General features: G+C 44.5%; 1 protein-coding gene across 1 annotated transcript; it reads left to right on the top strand.

Annotated features, from left to right (window-relative positions):
* The first annotated feature begins 12,946 nt into the window (after positions 1 to 12,946).
* LOC120050081 (NADH dehydrogenase [ubiquinone] 1 beta subcomplex subunit 2, mitochondrial-like) lies at positions 12,947 to 14,331 on the top strand. The gene is made up of 4 exons (XM_038996715.1): positions 12,947 to 13,118; positions 13,495 to 13,639; positions 13,784 to 13,876; positions 14,227 to 14,331. Exons 1-3 carry the CDS (start codon positions 13,033 to 13,035, stop codon positions 13,856 to 13,858), a joined length of 306 nt encoding a protein of 101 aa, XP_038852643.1. The 5' UTR covers positions 12,947 to 13,032; the 3' UTR covers positions 13,859 to 13,876; positions 14,227 to 14,331.
* Positions 14,332 to 16,045: the final 1,714 nt, after the last annotated feature.

Below are 16,045 nucleotides of genomic sequence, written 5' to 3'. Positions count from 1 at the left end.
GTGTCAGACAGACTGCTAGCTTCTGGTATGAAGAGAGAAGTAGTGTACGAGGAAGTGGAAATCAGTAGGTTGAACACTAGAGCGAGTGAGGGTAGCACGTCGTCCGCTAAGACGAGATAAGCGATGGCGATGATGTAGCATAGATTAGAATAGGAACTGTGTGCCGCACAATTAGCCTTAACACAAACTAAAAAAGAGGGTGGTAATGTACAGGCTATATCCGCTTATCAGCCTACGTAATGCCAATGATAGTGTCCAGACATTGGGACATTCCGGGCTAGGCACCTGGAGTATCATGCGAGGGCAGCAGGCGAGGTGTTGTGAGGAAGTGGGATTAGTGGGGAAGGGACACATGCCCAGACAACACAACACGGATGCGAGTTCCACACCTCTCGCGTGTCGCGCCCCCCTGCCACCAGCCCATACTAGCAAAAGAGGGGCTCATCTAAGACATCGCGATTTTGCGCGGTAGTGATAATATGGGGGCTGGACTATTTCAGGTGTGTTGACTAGACCGGAGCGTGAAAATTTGGTTTTAGGGAGCAGGTCGCACGCGTGGTGTAGTATACAGCGCGCAGGTGGGGGTGGGTGTTTGGGTCCGGAGATGATGTGGCAGCGCGAGGCAGGCAGCGTTGGGTGGCTCAAATTAGACACGAATATGGATAACGTGGGAGTGGTTGTGGCCGAGAGCGCCACGAGGTTTGGAACATGAAAACGCTGTGTTGGGTTGGTATTTCAAGAGGCGCGTTCACGCTTTGAGATGTGGGTTGGGTGTATGGGTTAGAGTATGGAAATCCCCCTTCCTTCGGCACCAACAGGCCGGTCGTTTCCAAGAGTTGTGTGCTGTGATCTGTCCTGCCTCTGTCTCAAGGGAATCCTGACTGTCAACTGCCTAGGAATGCACCTACACGCATGCTCAGCTCACAACACCCCCCCCCCCCCCCCCCCCCCCCCCCCCCCCCCCCCCCCCCCCCCCCCCCCCCCCCCCCCCCCCCCCCCCCCCCCCCCCCCCCCCACAGACAGATAAACCAAACCCCCTCTCCTTCTAGACCCTTGCACACATTCCTTTGCTGGAGGGCACCCAGGGGCGCAAGCACACACACAGCTACAGGCACTGCACCGGGGGCCAGACACATTCAAGACACACAAAAGGGGGGTTGGAAAAAAGGCTAACGAGTACAGTACAGCATTCCTGACTAAATCTGAGCGCTGTGACTGCCTCCGACGCTCCTCCCACTTCCTTTAGCGGAGCCGTCTGTCACACGGGACCAACATGCCAAAAAAAGCAGAGGAAAAAGACAAACGCTCCCTCCACCTCACTCCTTCTGCCCTCCCTCGCTGTGCCCCATCCACCCCACCCCCGCCGGATCTCTCTCCTCCCTGCACTTCCTAAATAAACCTCAGAGCATGGAAGGGAAGGGGAGTGCCGCAGACAGTGCTCCTAATTACAAAGAGAGAGAGAGCGAGAGAGGCTGTGAGACAGGCTGAGAGGCTGTGAGACAGGCTGAGAGAAATATCCAAAGTAAGAATTGGCAATATGTACATTGTTACATCATGCCAATAATGCAAATTGAATTGAGAGAGAGAGAAAGGCTGAGAGAGAGAATGGTGAAGGGGAAAGGGGAGAGAGTACAAGAGGGAGATGGGGGAGAGAAAGACAAAGCAAAAAATTATAATGGCAGAACACTAGCTAGTCAAGCGAGGAGGAAAGCTATAGCTCTCTTGTCCCCCACTCCCCCTTTCGTTCTGAGGTTCTCTCATCACGGATCTCACAGCGCTGCAGGGAGCCTTCCAAATGATCCATCTACCCTCTGTTTGGGAAAGGGGTGGGGGAGGCGCCCAAACTCCTGTATGGGCACTAGGGTTCCTCTAGCACAGGCACAGCAGCCTTCTGAGACTGTGGGAGAGTAGAGCAGAGACGAGAGCTGGGCCCACTCCCCTCCCTCTTCTCATTTGCCCTCCTCCCTTTCCCAATCTCCCCTCCTCACTAAGGCCATAGTCACATCATTGTGTGGGGGAATAACTTTCCTTTTCAGACAGACCAGTCACTCTACTAAATTCAGCAGGGGAAACACACACACGCTCCCTCGTGCTAGGCTAGTTGGAGCCACTGTACGTCAGAGCTTGTTTTCATTGAGGCTCTTTGGGCCAAGTCTCAGTGTTTGATTTTGAGCCGGGAGAAGAGAACGATGGACATAAAGACGGGCTTCTAACTGAAGCTGCGCTCCTCCTTCCCTCTAAGTTCCCAACAGAGAGCTGAAGTGACTTCACACCATCCTCATAGGCTGAGTCATCGCAGCAGCCAGCCATGAGCGCGCACACACACACACACAAAATAAAGACACTCCTATACACTGGAAAAAGGCACCATTAGAATTTCACAACCCTTCCTTTCACAGTGCCCAAACAGGGCTACTCTCTGCAGCAGCTGTCCTTCATTAATCACTGTGCCCAAGCTGCCAGGGCTCCCTCTGTGCTTTAACTCTGAAGGTGAAACCATACATCAATAATACAGGACATTAGAGATGTAGGCCTACATTGTGTGTATAAGATTGGGCGCCATTAGCAGCGAATAGACAAGTTCCACTGTGATGTTTACCCGTTGACCACCTATAGCGCAGCAGCAAACTGCACTAAAAGGCATTGGAGAGAGAATGATATTGCATTGTCCACATCCACGCTCTGCAGAGCACACTAACCAGCAGACAATGGCCCCAGGCCAGCACTGTGTGCGCGAGAGAGACAGTGTGCCCTAGAGGCTACTCTACACACATCAGCCTACACACTTTGGGCTTGTACCCTGTCAAACAAACACACACAGGTGGTAAAGGAGGGATCTCCCATCTCAGGTGCAGGGTACAGCCAGCCAGCCAGGGTTTTCAGTGCAGTACATCCAGGTTCTGACAGCTGGTTTGGGGCAGCCCTACTCTGGCCTACTCTCCCTCTGTACACCCTCCTCCACTCCCTAACACAGCACGGCCCCATTTGACATTCTTAAATTTGATGACAAACAAAATCATAGATTTGCGTTGAGCTCGCATGTCCACCTGTGTGACTCAGTCGTGTCTATATTAGGAAAGAAAGGCCAACTAATCAAACCAAATAAAATGAGACTGACCTGCTCAAATGCCTGTGCCTGGCGTTAATCGTAGAGAAATTGGGCCGCAATTATCACAATTGCAACATTTAGTTAAAAATTAGGCCTAGTTTTTTTTGCCCATATCGTGCAGCCCTACATGGCAGTGTGGAAATGATCTCAAATGAGAGCAGGAAATGCAGAAATTGATAAAAATGCAGGAAATTGTTTTATACTGTTTTCAACCTCATCCAAAAATAATCTGAATGGAGAAAGACTCATTGAAATCACCCTAGGGCCTCACACTACTCAAAGCTAATTTACAACTTTTTTCTTTTTTTAAACACTAAATACCATCAAAAATTTGAAAAATAAAGTGATATGATATTTTGGCCATATTGCCCAGCCCTGGTCAGAGACACTCAAGCCCCATTACAGCACAGTTCCATGATCAATCACCACATTCACCCTCGCCTCCACTAAGTCTGCCCGGTACCCAGCGTGCCCTGCACTAAGTAAGTAGTGTTAGCATGTAGCACAGCAACAGGAAGTGGGTGGGGCTAGGGAAGCATCAGGCCACCTATTTGGGAGGTAGTCTAACTAGTGAAAGGCCCATTTAACAAGGGATCCATTACAGCTCAGCACTGCAAAAACAGTTTACCTGAACCCTGTTTCCCTCTCCACCTCTTGTGTGTGACCTACACGACCGTGCTGGGCCTCAGAGCAAGGCCAGCCTCCCATGAGCTACTAAAGGCCTGACTCTAGCTCTACGCAGAAAGGGAGGACACTGGAGGCTTAGAGCCAGGCAGCCCCACGGGGTAAAACTACCTAGGCTGGCAGTGTACTGTTGTCAGCCAGCTATATCTATACAGATGATAGTTTCAGGATGGAGTCTGTTGTTCTCCAGGGACAGAGGGAGCAACACAAACACAAGTGGCACTCTTTACAGTGGCGGATGAGGCAGGCAGAGAGGAAGTCAATAGATTCTCACTAGCCCCATTGAGCTGTGGCCTTCTTCTGTCCTACCCAGTGCTGACTAGCAGTAAACATCCTGTATAATGAACCCCTTCACTTTCTCACTCTGTGGCCCACTGTCCTGGCTATTGGCAGCTCAAAAAGCCTTCATGGCTTCTCTTATTGAGCCCTTCATGGATGTGTGTGTGCTCCTGGGATTGAGGTGAAAGGAAAGGTGTCACCCAGCAGCAAGAGCTCCCTGCCACGCAGTCCCCCAGGGGGGAGTGGCAGGCAGGCCACATCTCCCTGTCAACACAGCCAGCGAAACACACCATATCAGGTATTTACAGCTGTGTAAGAGTGTGCAGAGAGGGGGCACCCACCAGGGGAGCGAGGAGAGGGAACCAGAGAATGCAGTGTGAGTCAGTGTGTGAGGCGCTACGAGACCGTGACATGGTTATGGTAGCATGACGTCTAGTACCAGGACAGATCAGAGGCCACTGTCCCTTTAAGAGAAAGAAGAGGTAGGTGACTGTGGATTGTGTATTATATACCAGCCTCTGATTAGACACAGCAGGCCCGCTCTCATCCAGTATTTATAACATGTCCACACAAAAGTGAGATTTTTTTTTACGGAACGCAGGGAGGCGAACATCAAGGGAAACAGTTTTTTACTGTGCCAGCTACATCCATACACACAGGCCTCGTTACTTGTCAGAGGTTTCCAGCCTGCAGTTGTTCTGACGAATGGAGCGGTTCAAACTGGTGTCTATTTTACTTCCCGACAGAGGCACAAGTCTCCCAAGGTCTCTCTGCATCTAGGTCTCCACTGCATGAGTGACATCAAAACGTATCATGACATCATTCATTTGGTGGAGGATGAATCCCACTACGCAAAGCTAAGCTGTGGAAATACTAGAGGGAGCAGCGTACAGCAGTCTGAGGCCTTACTTTACCCCCACTGTTGACAAGCATTTGTGAAACAAGCACCTGTGTCCGTGAAAAGAAAGATCAGGAGTCACAAGCAAATGAGTGCCTGTATCAGAGTGTCAGTCAGTCAGCTGTGGCAGTGACGATAGCCGACACAGCCCTCTCACTAGGCTCCTCTAGAGAAAGAAAGAGAGCAGCTGCACTGTGGGGAAAACTGAAAACACCTCTGCCTCCAATGATTTGGCCTCCTGTCCTCAATTGGCAGAGGGGGAATTAACATAACCCTCGCCTCATAAGGACACAGAAGCCTAATTGGTGCCGTCCTGGAGAATCAAAACAGAATAGATTAATGGCCGTCTCTCTCGGCAGTCTCCATCCAAGATGGCCACAAATCCAGATAATTTTCTGTTCATGTAAGGAGGAGTCTCGTCTTACAAGGCTATGGCAACATGGGGTCATGAGGGAAAAGGAGGAGAAAAAAAAAAACACTGGGCGACTGTCTCAAACTGGCATTTCGACAGAGGCTGCCAAAGTTTGCACCACAGAGAAGTATCCAGCTTCTTTAGTTTGTCTCACAGGCCAGTAGGGAGGGAATGGAGCGGTGTAGAGCTGCCTGCCTCACACCATCCCAAAGCTAGAATCACCACCAGGGGACTGAGCCATACTACTGGGAATGGGGCCTGAGCTGATGGAAAAATGTCACAACACATGAAAGGAAAGACATGCATTGTCAGGAGAAGATTGTTTGGGCAAACTGGAGTCGCGTGTACGTGCGAGGTGTAGCCAGGCAAGTTTAAAAAGCCTTGTTGTGGCATTGGGGCTCCTTCTCATTTCTATAATGGGTGATATAGAGCTGAACTTTCAACACGATCACCAAAACAGACAAAAAACCTGGCCATTTATTTTCATTGTTGGGTTATTTGATGACGGGCATCTGTTCTGAGCCTGTGAGGAGCTGAGAGGGGGAGGGGCAAGAGGAGGGCAGCAGGTCTTTGTCAATGTCAAAGGGAAATAACCAAGTCACAGCTGTTGTTTCATTCCCCCTTCACAAAACTCAACGCCTCTGACCACCAGGTAGGACTTGGGAAACAGCCAGTTGTTTATCTATTCATGAATTTAATGTGAATTGGGCCAATTTTCTGAATTGGAAAATACGATTGAGACAAAGTAGCCTATGTTCCAAAGAGCTAGGCCTAACCACACTGAAATCTTCCTAGCTAATTTAATGACCGTTTCTTGTACTAGTCATACCCGAACACTGATAAATATTACACAAGCACATAGTTCCAGCCATAATGACACACACCATGGTTGTTGTGACCTGCTTGTTCTATGGTTCATATCCACAATCAGTATCATGCTTTCCCCCTCAGTCGAGCTGACCTTTAGATAATCACTACTTATTAACTACATATACATGCTTACCCCATAAAATAGCATTGATGTTTCATGAACCTACAATTCTACCACAGTGAGAGAATGGGTAGCCTAATGATAGTGAGTTATGAGATATTAAAAACGTCCTGTCTAGTCATCATGTTGCTTTCTACAAACATGAGTTAGACTAGTAGCCCACTTACTGTTAAATGTGGTAACTTGGTCCAACTTGCCAGAAATGGGTGGGAATGTTTAGTGTTGGACAAAGCATGAGGTCAAAGAAGAGTGGGGATGGCAATAAACCTCATTGTTCTTTATACAAAGTGCTGCGTTCATATCCTGTTATGCAACTCCTCAATATGACAACCTGCTAATAACATAGCCAAATTCAGCAACTACAAATCTGAGCTGACGTATATTGCGTTGTTGTAGTAGTATCTGTATATACATCCTGCTCTTCAAATACAATGCATCACGAAGCACAATATTAGCAAAGAAATGTGATTGAACGACATGGGGGGGAACTAATAGCTAACCAGACAGTTGGCCAGTGAATCTCAAACGTATGACCTGACAAGTATTTTTATATCAAAGGCGGACATTGTCACTATTTTAATGTACGACAGAAAGCAGTCCTTGTTAATCTATCCCATTGTGCACTAGCTTGCCCGTGAATGTGTATCGGCGCTGCAGTCAGCTCAGCCGATAGGGGTGTGAAGGGCTGAACATAGCTATTAAATTACCACAACATCAAGCCAAGCCGCCATTTTCATAGCGCTTTTCTAAGGACAGCGAGAAAACCGTGTAACTGGGGGACCCTCGCCACGAGAAGAAAATCCCCAAGAAAGCAATCAATCGTCTTTCAGACATTCTTACTTAAGTATCAATCTGTCGATACCGTTTATGTGTAGTTATTGTTAGAAAAATTGAGAATATCGTCGATAATTTAGCCAGCTGGTTAGCTAACGAGCCATGCTAGCTAGCTGCAATGGCTTTCCGAGCTACAAAACGTTGGCTAGCGAGCCTCGGCAAAGGAACCATTTTCTCAAGCTACGTAGCTAGCGGCTAACAAATAACATTGGGCCTCTTCGTCTTGAAAAAATACATATACATAAGTTATTTATTGTATCAATATTTGAAGCTTGTACTACTACCAGACTGCTACATCAGTTGTAATACTTAGCTAGCTAATATTAGCATTCGAACTGCGGTAAACGTCGTTACGCTGGCCAACGAGGGCTTGAACATTGAAAGATTAGCTACCCAAGTTAGTAAAGCAACTTGGCACGTCATGGTGTGAACAATGCGCAAAGTTAACACACTTGCTGAATATACATTCTCGCAGTTTGATTTCACTTTGAAATAACATCGAGACAATCTATTGTAACCAATCGCACAGTTTAAACGGTCAAAAAAGCTATATTGTCAGTGGAGGCAAGATTCTCCGATTTGACTGTCCCCTCCCCCCACGTTTGCAGCAGTTAAACCACATACCCTCTGAATCTAAATTAAGGGATGTAATGCTTTTGTCAACTAGGAACAAAATAGAATGCTGGGTGTTTATCGGTCCAATAGCCGTTTGTTCATCTCGAGACTGAGGCCTCTAGTTTGAGATATATAAAAAAAAAAAAGCATTTACACAATTGTGGACATGCGATTGAACTTTGATCAGAAATATAATGCAACTACAATTTCCAGACAATTATACGTAGTTTTTTGTTATCTAACTGTATATGTAAACAAAAGCCCTGTCAGTGCCCTCTGCGCAACACCACATTTTGTGGACTAGCTGGCTAGTTATTCATAAACGGAAATAAACCTTCATAGGATCAACAAGAAGTGTACTTCCAACCACATATGAAAATCTGTAACTAGATAACGAGCACGGATGTGTTAAACCAAGCCAGTCCAACAAATACTGCAATACAATTCATGATTTACTTGTTCTGTAAGTACAATTTTACCACTAGCCTATTGCATGGGAGTACATTGGCAAACTGACCATCCTTTGGGGGCTGGTTGAAAAAGAGAGCGGGGTAGTTCTTCATGCCACCTAGTTAGTTAACGTTACGTTCGATTGCAACAGTATACTGACATTGCAGGTATAGTTAACTAGCCAAAATAGTTCATGTTTTAAAAGGTATTGCTTCCCTTTCTCTTCATTAACAATCCAATGTTATTCAACTGCATTAACTAAGTAAGCGTGCTAACGTTTCAGAAGCAGCCAGTTGAATCAAATTCAAATGCGCTAACGTTAGCTAGCTAAACACTGCACTGTCTAACTAGCCAATGCTAACAGTTGCTAGCCAGCTAATACAAGCTAACGTTATACCAAAACAATACTATAATTCAGGACTAACATTCTAAGTAAGTGTCTCACTTATATTAAAAACCAACTAATTTCCTACCAGAAAGTTAGTTATTATCAACTTCCATCTAACTATAGCGCCATCAGCATCCACGTAGCTAACGTTACTAGCTACAGTAGCTTGCCATGAGAAACCAAGTCGGCAAGCTGGCTAGGTAGACTAACTTGGTGAACTCTTGAAACTAAGACAACCTATGAGGTAGTTTAAAGCGTTTTACTTACAGTTAAGGTCCACTGTAGATACCCTGAATAAAGAAACAGCGACCTGGGTGAGACCCCCGTCGCTAGAGCCTCGCTCTCTACACAACCAAAACAATAGCTACTTCACTCCACACTGCGGCTCTATAAGGTTTAAAAATATTTACACTGATAGCAGTCTTCTTGAGAGACTCCCCCTGCTGTAATTAATTTTCGTTGGTAGTTATAGGAACCCAATAATGACAGACAGTTCCGAACCGTTAAAATTGTGCCCTACCTACGCCGACTGTTGGAAATTAGATCCCCTCTACCCTGTCTCTTTTCCCTTTGCAAAAATGGCGGCCCTGGCAGGACTGCCGTGACTCCGCCTCCTCCAGCCCCATCAACCCCTAACCCGAGCCCCGCCCCTACACTCTCCGGGGTCCACAAGCCCAAGATTACAGGGGCGCCGTGAAATGAGATGGCTACATGCGCGTTCACGCGTCCGTGCCCTGCCTGTTCTGTAGTTTTGTGTCTGTAGTCCAAATCTTGCCGCTATGATGCCACTATGCAGGATTTAAGTGAGTTCAGTTGCAACGAGTTGGTTCTAGAATATATATATATATCCTCTTGCTTATAATCCTAATTTTTACAATATGATCTCCAAACTTAATTTATAACAAATGTAAACATTCATAGGATTGATAAGAATCAACATCTCAGATTGTGTGAGTACAGCTTCTCATGCTTTCAGCAACTCATTAAAAATTAATCCATTACCATGAATGGAATAATACCTCTTTATTGTCAATTAAAACATTTCATAAACATTTACATTTTCCTTCAACTGCTTGAAAGATCAAGCAACATGGTGCAACACAAAATTACAATACATGACAGACAATACAAGGCATAGACTAAACTCATGTACATAGTCCTGTATGTGTTTTTTCTTTTCAACATCTGAGAACAGTTTGTACACTTTGATGTGTGAGGGGGTAAAATTAGGGTGGTCAGTGCTTGACTTGGGCAGATGTTTACTGGAGCTGCGTACTGGCACTTCAGATTATCTACTGCTTGAGCTCCTGCACCTCCTATAGAATATTAGCTCAAAAGTATTGTGGAGCTCCTGCACCTAAATATAAACAGTACCCAAAATGAGTACTGGCAACCTACAGTATTTCAGTCCAAGTCAAGCACTGTGTGTGTAGTCAATGCAGTTTCTTAGCAGCCAAGGACAAAGTCTGGTTGCTTTTATTACTTCCTCTGGAGGAACTTGTTGAATTCTCAGCCCTTTCCCTCCTGTTTCCCACTTCTCTTAACTGCAAAGCAATCTTATGTGCTTTTGCCAACCATATGACCATGATGTCCTGCAGAGAGACATACCATGTTTTATATCTATGGTCTGCCATCTCACCACCGCTCATGTCTCAAAGATTCAAGTGTTCTTTTCACTTTTATAGATGATCCTGCTGCAAAATGTTAAACTTTATTAAAATAGTAAAACAAACAGAAATATCTTGTATTGTCACCTTGGTCCATGGCACACCTTCTGTATCTGCTACAAATAAAACAAACTCATGAATGGCAATTATTAGGCCCTAGTTACCAGAGTTCGAAATTAGCATCTAAATCTGCTGCCCAAGGCAGTAGGAGGAAACAAATATCTTATGTAACCCACTTACACACGAGCCCATGCTTTCTTTGATTTAACTGAAGGCACGGTATGTGGCAGGCAACACTGACCAATATCAACACAATCTACAAATGTAAGCATCGTGCTATTGTTAACAAGTACATTTTACTTATTATTGCTGTTACATTATTCCAGTCTTCCAAAAAAAAACTGCACTATTATGAATACATGTTACATGTAGGCCTAGTTCAATAATACTGACAACAATGCGTATAGGCTACAATTAAGAGGTCAAGGCAAACGGATCGTTGCATGTGTAAAGTAAAACGTTTCCATGTCCAATTTTCAGAGTATTTCATCCACACAGATTAATTTTCTTCGAGCTAAAGAGGTGCGTCCAACAATGTATCTAAAAATCCGTTGGACATGTCGTGTACGTGTCGTTCGAATTAAGGCGAAGATACAGTGGCTCCTGCGAATCTTCCAATCCTGTTCACATATACAGTCATTGCCTGTTCACATGAAATTACAGTTCGACCTCCCCTCCCCCACTGATATCTAGCCAAACCGCATCCCCGCGCGCACGCGTAATACTGAAATTGAACTCGCAGTTTGCTGTTTGCTGGGATTTCTCGTCTGTTGGTTGTATCAGATCGTCTTGACAGAGTAGATGAGCCTTCATAACTGCTACAACTACAATCATTTTCGGAAATCTTATAGCGAACGTAGGTGATATTGTACACCAGTCGTTGGCTATAATACGGTATATATATATTTTTGTACTTGATTCAGAGTGTAGGGTTTTAATTATAACAATAGTTGGAGACGTTATCAAGAAGTAGCCTAGTTGGTTTCCGGGCAGTTTGATTGGGATGAGATTCGGTGGTAAAATATAGCGTTCTCTCGTTTTCGTAAAATGGCGTTCTTGTTTTGATAGATTGACATTGCTCTCAGCCAATGATGCATGAATTGGCCTGTTTTTGCAGAAATGGTTGGCTTCTGATGACATCATTCGGACATCGGTTGTAGGCGGGTTCTGAGCTGTGAGGGGAGAGTGGCGCAACCGGAGAATTTGCAAAGCCAGGCGCCATTAGGGATGAGTCAAGAAAAACAATGCATTAAAATGCAAGATAAATACGGGATGAGCAATTTATTGCTGTTCGACGACAGGAATTACTCAAATTAACTCGCCATTCAACGTATTGTATGCAGATAGCTATAGATCACTCCGTTATTTTTGTGAAATTGCAACAACGCAGCTGGTGGCAAATAAGATGGCGCCTGCCGTTAACGATCATGCACGTGCATAAAGCGCACTGACTAAGTAGCGGCACTGCGCGCACTCCCGAGAGGAGTGCGGAAAACATAGTTTCTGAACCATACTGTACTCGTTTGTCGTAAAGTCGTGTTTGGTCTTGTCAGTTTATACTATATTGTTTATGTATTTTCTATTCTGGCATTTAAACCGAAATGTAGACTGACGAGCCAACTTATCTACATAAGTCGAAACATGGATGGATGGAAAGTAACGGTCAATGTCTATGAAAATGTAAAAGAGGCCAACAAAAGCTGAACTGAACATTGGCATGAAAGGAAATAAACTTTTCTGCAGGACTTTAAATTAACAATTCGATTACAACTGGATACATTACAACTGATGGAACGCGAAGTTAATTGCAAATTTGATATTTTTGCAAGAGTTTCCCCAAGGACAAAAGCAACTGTCAAACCGCTTAGCTGTCGATAGGGAGCTTAGAGCTTGTCCGCCATGTTGTCCCACTCGGTTCTCAGATTCATTAATCAGTAAATGGCGAATAGACTCTTCACAATTACCAAAGAGAAGAACTGCTCTCGTAATTTAAATGCTCATTAACCATTTGTGCCTGTCTTTTGTCGCTTGATTTTTTCATTAAACCTGACTGCCGCCCTATAATATCCCTCCACCTTAATTTACTATACTGGATGCAAAACAAATGCACTGCATTTTCTACTACTATGCTACTGGGCACCACTCACCCATGTCATGGAAGACATGTAAACATCAAAGGAAGGAGGTGCATGACGTTCCAACATAAAACCTGTACTCAAAAGGAAGGAAATTGGAAGGACTGCCATGACCACCAAACGTCCTTGCTCAGTTGTCAGTTTCTAAAAGTTTGCACAGAAGCACGCATGCATTAATTCACCATGTCACAACACAACCTTCCAGCATTACATTTTCATATGAAAAATTAAATACACATTTACCAAATATTTGCTATACGATTCCCTTTTAAGAGTGTCATACATAGATGCATAAACAAATCTACAATAACTACCTAATATACATATACACGTATGTAAAGTGTTTTGTCTCCATCTAGTGTGCAAAAGTGGAAGCGACACGAGTCGATCCATTTTCTGAACAACCCTCCATCTCGACCAATCATAGCGCTCGTTGTTGGTTGGTCGCCCTCTGTGTCAAGGTGGAACGACATTTTGAGAAAACAACACTGGGGGAAGAAAGAAAAAACGATGTCTTCTTTAGGAAGGGCAATGGGTGTCCTTAGGGCCGGGACGCAGCTTCTGACACGTGGACCTCAGAAAATAGTAACCCGAAAGTAAGTAGCGTTACTGGTGTTATAAACGTTAGCTAGCTATGTGCTAACGACGAAAGGTTGACTTCAATATCGTCCTTCATAATTAAATAAACATTATCAATCACACGTCAGCTGTACACATATCACTGTCTTCTTAGCTTTAAACATTAACGTTTGGCTATAGCTTATAACTAGCTTACAAGTTAACCAACTAGCTAGCAGTCTGACAGAAGGCCTACCAAACAGATGTCCAGGGGTAGGCGCCATGATCAGATGTTAACCCATTGGGTTGTTGGGTTTAATCAAATGTGTAGAGCGTAGCTACATTATACTGGTATACGGTGATAGGATGTATACAGTGATACCATCAGTACTCTGGTTTTCTGTTAACTTTCAGAGCTGGTGGTGGACCACACATAGAGGCCCAGTACAGGCAATTCCCACAACTCACCAAGAGCCAGACGTTCCAAGCAGAGCTCCTCAGCAGTGCCATGTGGTTCTGGATCCTGTGGCACTGCTGGCATGACCCAGATGCAGTAATGGTGAGTTAAATGTAGATTAGGCTCCTAATCATAGTTATGCCTGGTATGTCCTGTCCGATCTAGTTGTCAGTTCATAGAGTAAAGGATGGAGACAAAGCCGGTGTCTGTCAAGCAGACTTAACCCCATGATGCCTCTTCTCTCAGGGTCACTTCCCATGGCCTGATGCATCCGCATGGACAGATGAGGAACTGGGGATCCCAGCTGACAATGAGGAATGAGGTGCCCTCTACCCCCAGGTGTGCCTTTTGTCCTGTCTACATCAGTCTTCTCCACCGCAGGATCTGTGACGCATCAATGAGAATGTCTGGTCCTCTGATGAAAGATTGTGTCCATCACACAACGGATAGTCATAAATTGTTGGTTTTATACACATTAGGATGGGAAATGGAATGCTTATTCAGTTAGTACAGTAATGCAATTGTGTAGGCGATTGTTCATGCACTATAGCCCTTCTGTATCAAGAGGTGTTAATATGCCCATTTCAATTAGGTTCCTTACTGTAGCAGTGGCATGTTTTTTAAGCATTGTTTGAAACCATAGGTATAAGTATATTCTAATAGTACTTCTCTATTTCTTGCATTTCTAGACCTTGTGTGTGTGTGCCCGGTCGCTACCCAAGTCTACCTGGAGGTTAAGGGTGTCCCGAGAGGCTTTGTTGTACATAGACAAATTAAATTTATTCAAAAACATATCTTTGGGGTGTGTACATATGGAACTCAATGACTGTTTTTGAATGTGTATAATAACTCCAAGTTCTAGTCATTTCCTGTAATAACAGAATCAGTTCATTTTTATATTTACAGGTCATTTTTGAAATGCATTAACAGTGAGCCAGTGTTTATGGTTTAAATCAAACCATCTGAAGAACGAACGCACAGAGAAAAAACATGACCATTGATAGAAAAAACAAATGCAAATAGATTTGCATGTAAGAGTTTACGGTAAATACTGTACAATGAGAGAACTGCTGCTAATAACAAACCCTGCCTGCAGGCTAGCTCTTGTGCTTGTTATTACACAGACGAGTGGTGAGGACTTGAACATGCAATAAGAGTTAAGGTGTAGTGTTCATAGAAATGTCTGGCAATAGGATTCAACACTATTCTGTGGAGGGGAAGACATGAAAGTAGTGTGATCTTAGTCATTAGGTGAAATCTTATTAAGAGCTGAGTGATAGACCACAATTACACCAAGGTTAGGTGCACTACAAGTTGAAATCATAGCACAGCTTTCAAGTCAGATACTGTTCAAAGGGTGCTATTAAAGTTACTTTGCGACTAAGTAAGTCGATGTCATTTAGTGAAATACTCTGTAGACTAGAGAGAGTGTTTAAGGATGTCGGGACAAGCATTTAGCTCAACACGTACAAGTGGTGTTTGGGGGGGGGGGGGGGGGGGGGGTCTGTCAAAAGGAAGATTTTGAATGTCTTGGATGTGGAGTGAAACTTGTTGAGTAGCTAGGCAGAGCTTGAGCATAGATGGTATCATCTCCAAATAGAGATGACCATGTTGATTTCTTCAACTTGGTCAATTCCAAAGCACAACTGCTTAGTTAGATGAGAGAAGTGGAACAGGAGTCTGGTTGGAAGAACTTGCCTTTGTAGTGTACATAATGTAGCTGGTGATTAAATCAGAGGTCATATCTGTGGCATCATTCCCTGAGAGTGAATAACTACAATTCCAAATCAAATCACACACACCTCACTTCAGCACCATATCAGAGGAACCCCCCCCCCCCCTCAAAAAAAACCTCACCCCCCTTCAAAATGTCCTTTTCATCAGATTAAGAGGACCACCAAAGAGTTTCGTTAGTCTACAGGTGTAGCAGGGCAGGGGTGGTAACCTTTTGGAGTCACAATATTACCCATTCTCTTAACACACAACCCCACTAACCTCTGGAAACCAGAAGAGATATACAGTGGGGAGAACAAGTTTTTGATAACCTGCAAAATCGGCAGTGTTTCCTACTTACAAAGCATGTAGAGGTCTGTAATTTGTATCATAGGTACACTTCAACTGTGAGAGACGGAATCTAAAACTAAAATCCAGAAAATCACATTGTATGATTTTTAAGTAATTAATTTGCATTTTATTGCATGACATAAGTATTTGATACATCAGAAAAACAGAACTTAATATTTGGTACAGAAACCTTTGTTTGCAATTAGAGATCATACGTTTCCTGTAGTTCTTGACCAGGTTTGCACACACTGCAGCAGGGTTTTTGGCCCACTCCATACAGACCTTCTCCAGATCCTTCAGGTTTCGGGGCTGTCGCTGGGCAATATGGACTTTCAGCTCCCTCCAAAGATTTTCTATTGGGTTCAGGTCTGGAGACTGGCTAGGCCACTCCAGGACCTTGAGATGCTTCCTACGGAGCCACTCCTTAGTTGCCCTGGCTGTGTG

The sequence above is a fragment of the Salvelinus namaycush genome, chromosome 6 (genome assembly GCF_016432855.1).
Source record: "Salvelinus namaycush isolate Seneca chromosome 6, SaNama_1.0, whole genome shotgun sequence".
Lineage (NCBI taxonomy): Eukaryota > Metazoa > Chordata > Actinopteri > Salmoniformes > Salmonidae > Salvelinus > Salvelinus namaycush.
The sequence above is the reverse complement of the archived record's forward strand: the minus strand, read 5'-3'. Positions and strand labels throughout refer to the sequence as shown.

What these genes read in the sequence shown, in the direction of transcription:
- LOC120050081 (XM_038996715.1), top strand. Translation starts at nt 13,033, where the DNA reads ATGTCTTCTTTAGGAAGGGCAATGGGTGTCCTTAGGGCCGGGACGCAG. An exon ending in CAGAAAATAGTAACCCGAAA is followed by an intron (nt 13,119 to 13,494) that starts GTAAGTAGCGTT and finishes GTTAACTTTCAG; the next exon opens with AGCTGGTGGTGGACCACACA. An exon ending in ATGACCCAGATGCAGTAATG is followed by an intron (nt 13,640 to 13,783) that starts GTGAGTTAAATG and finishes CTCTTCTCTCAG; the next exon opens with GGTCACTTCCCATGGCCTGA.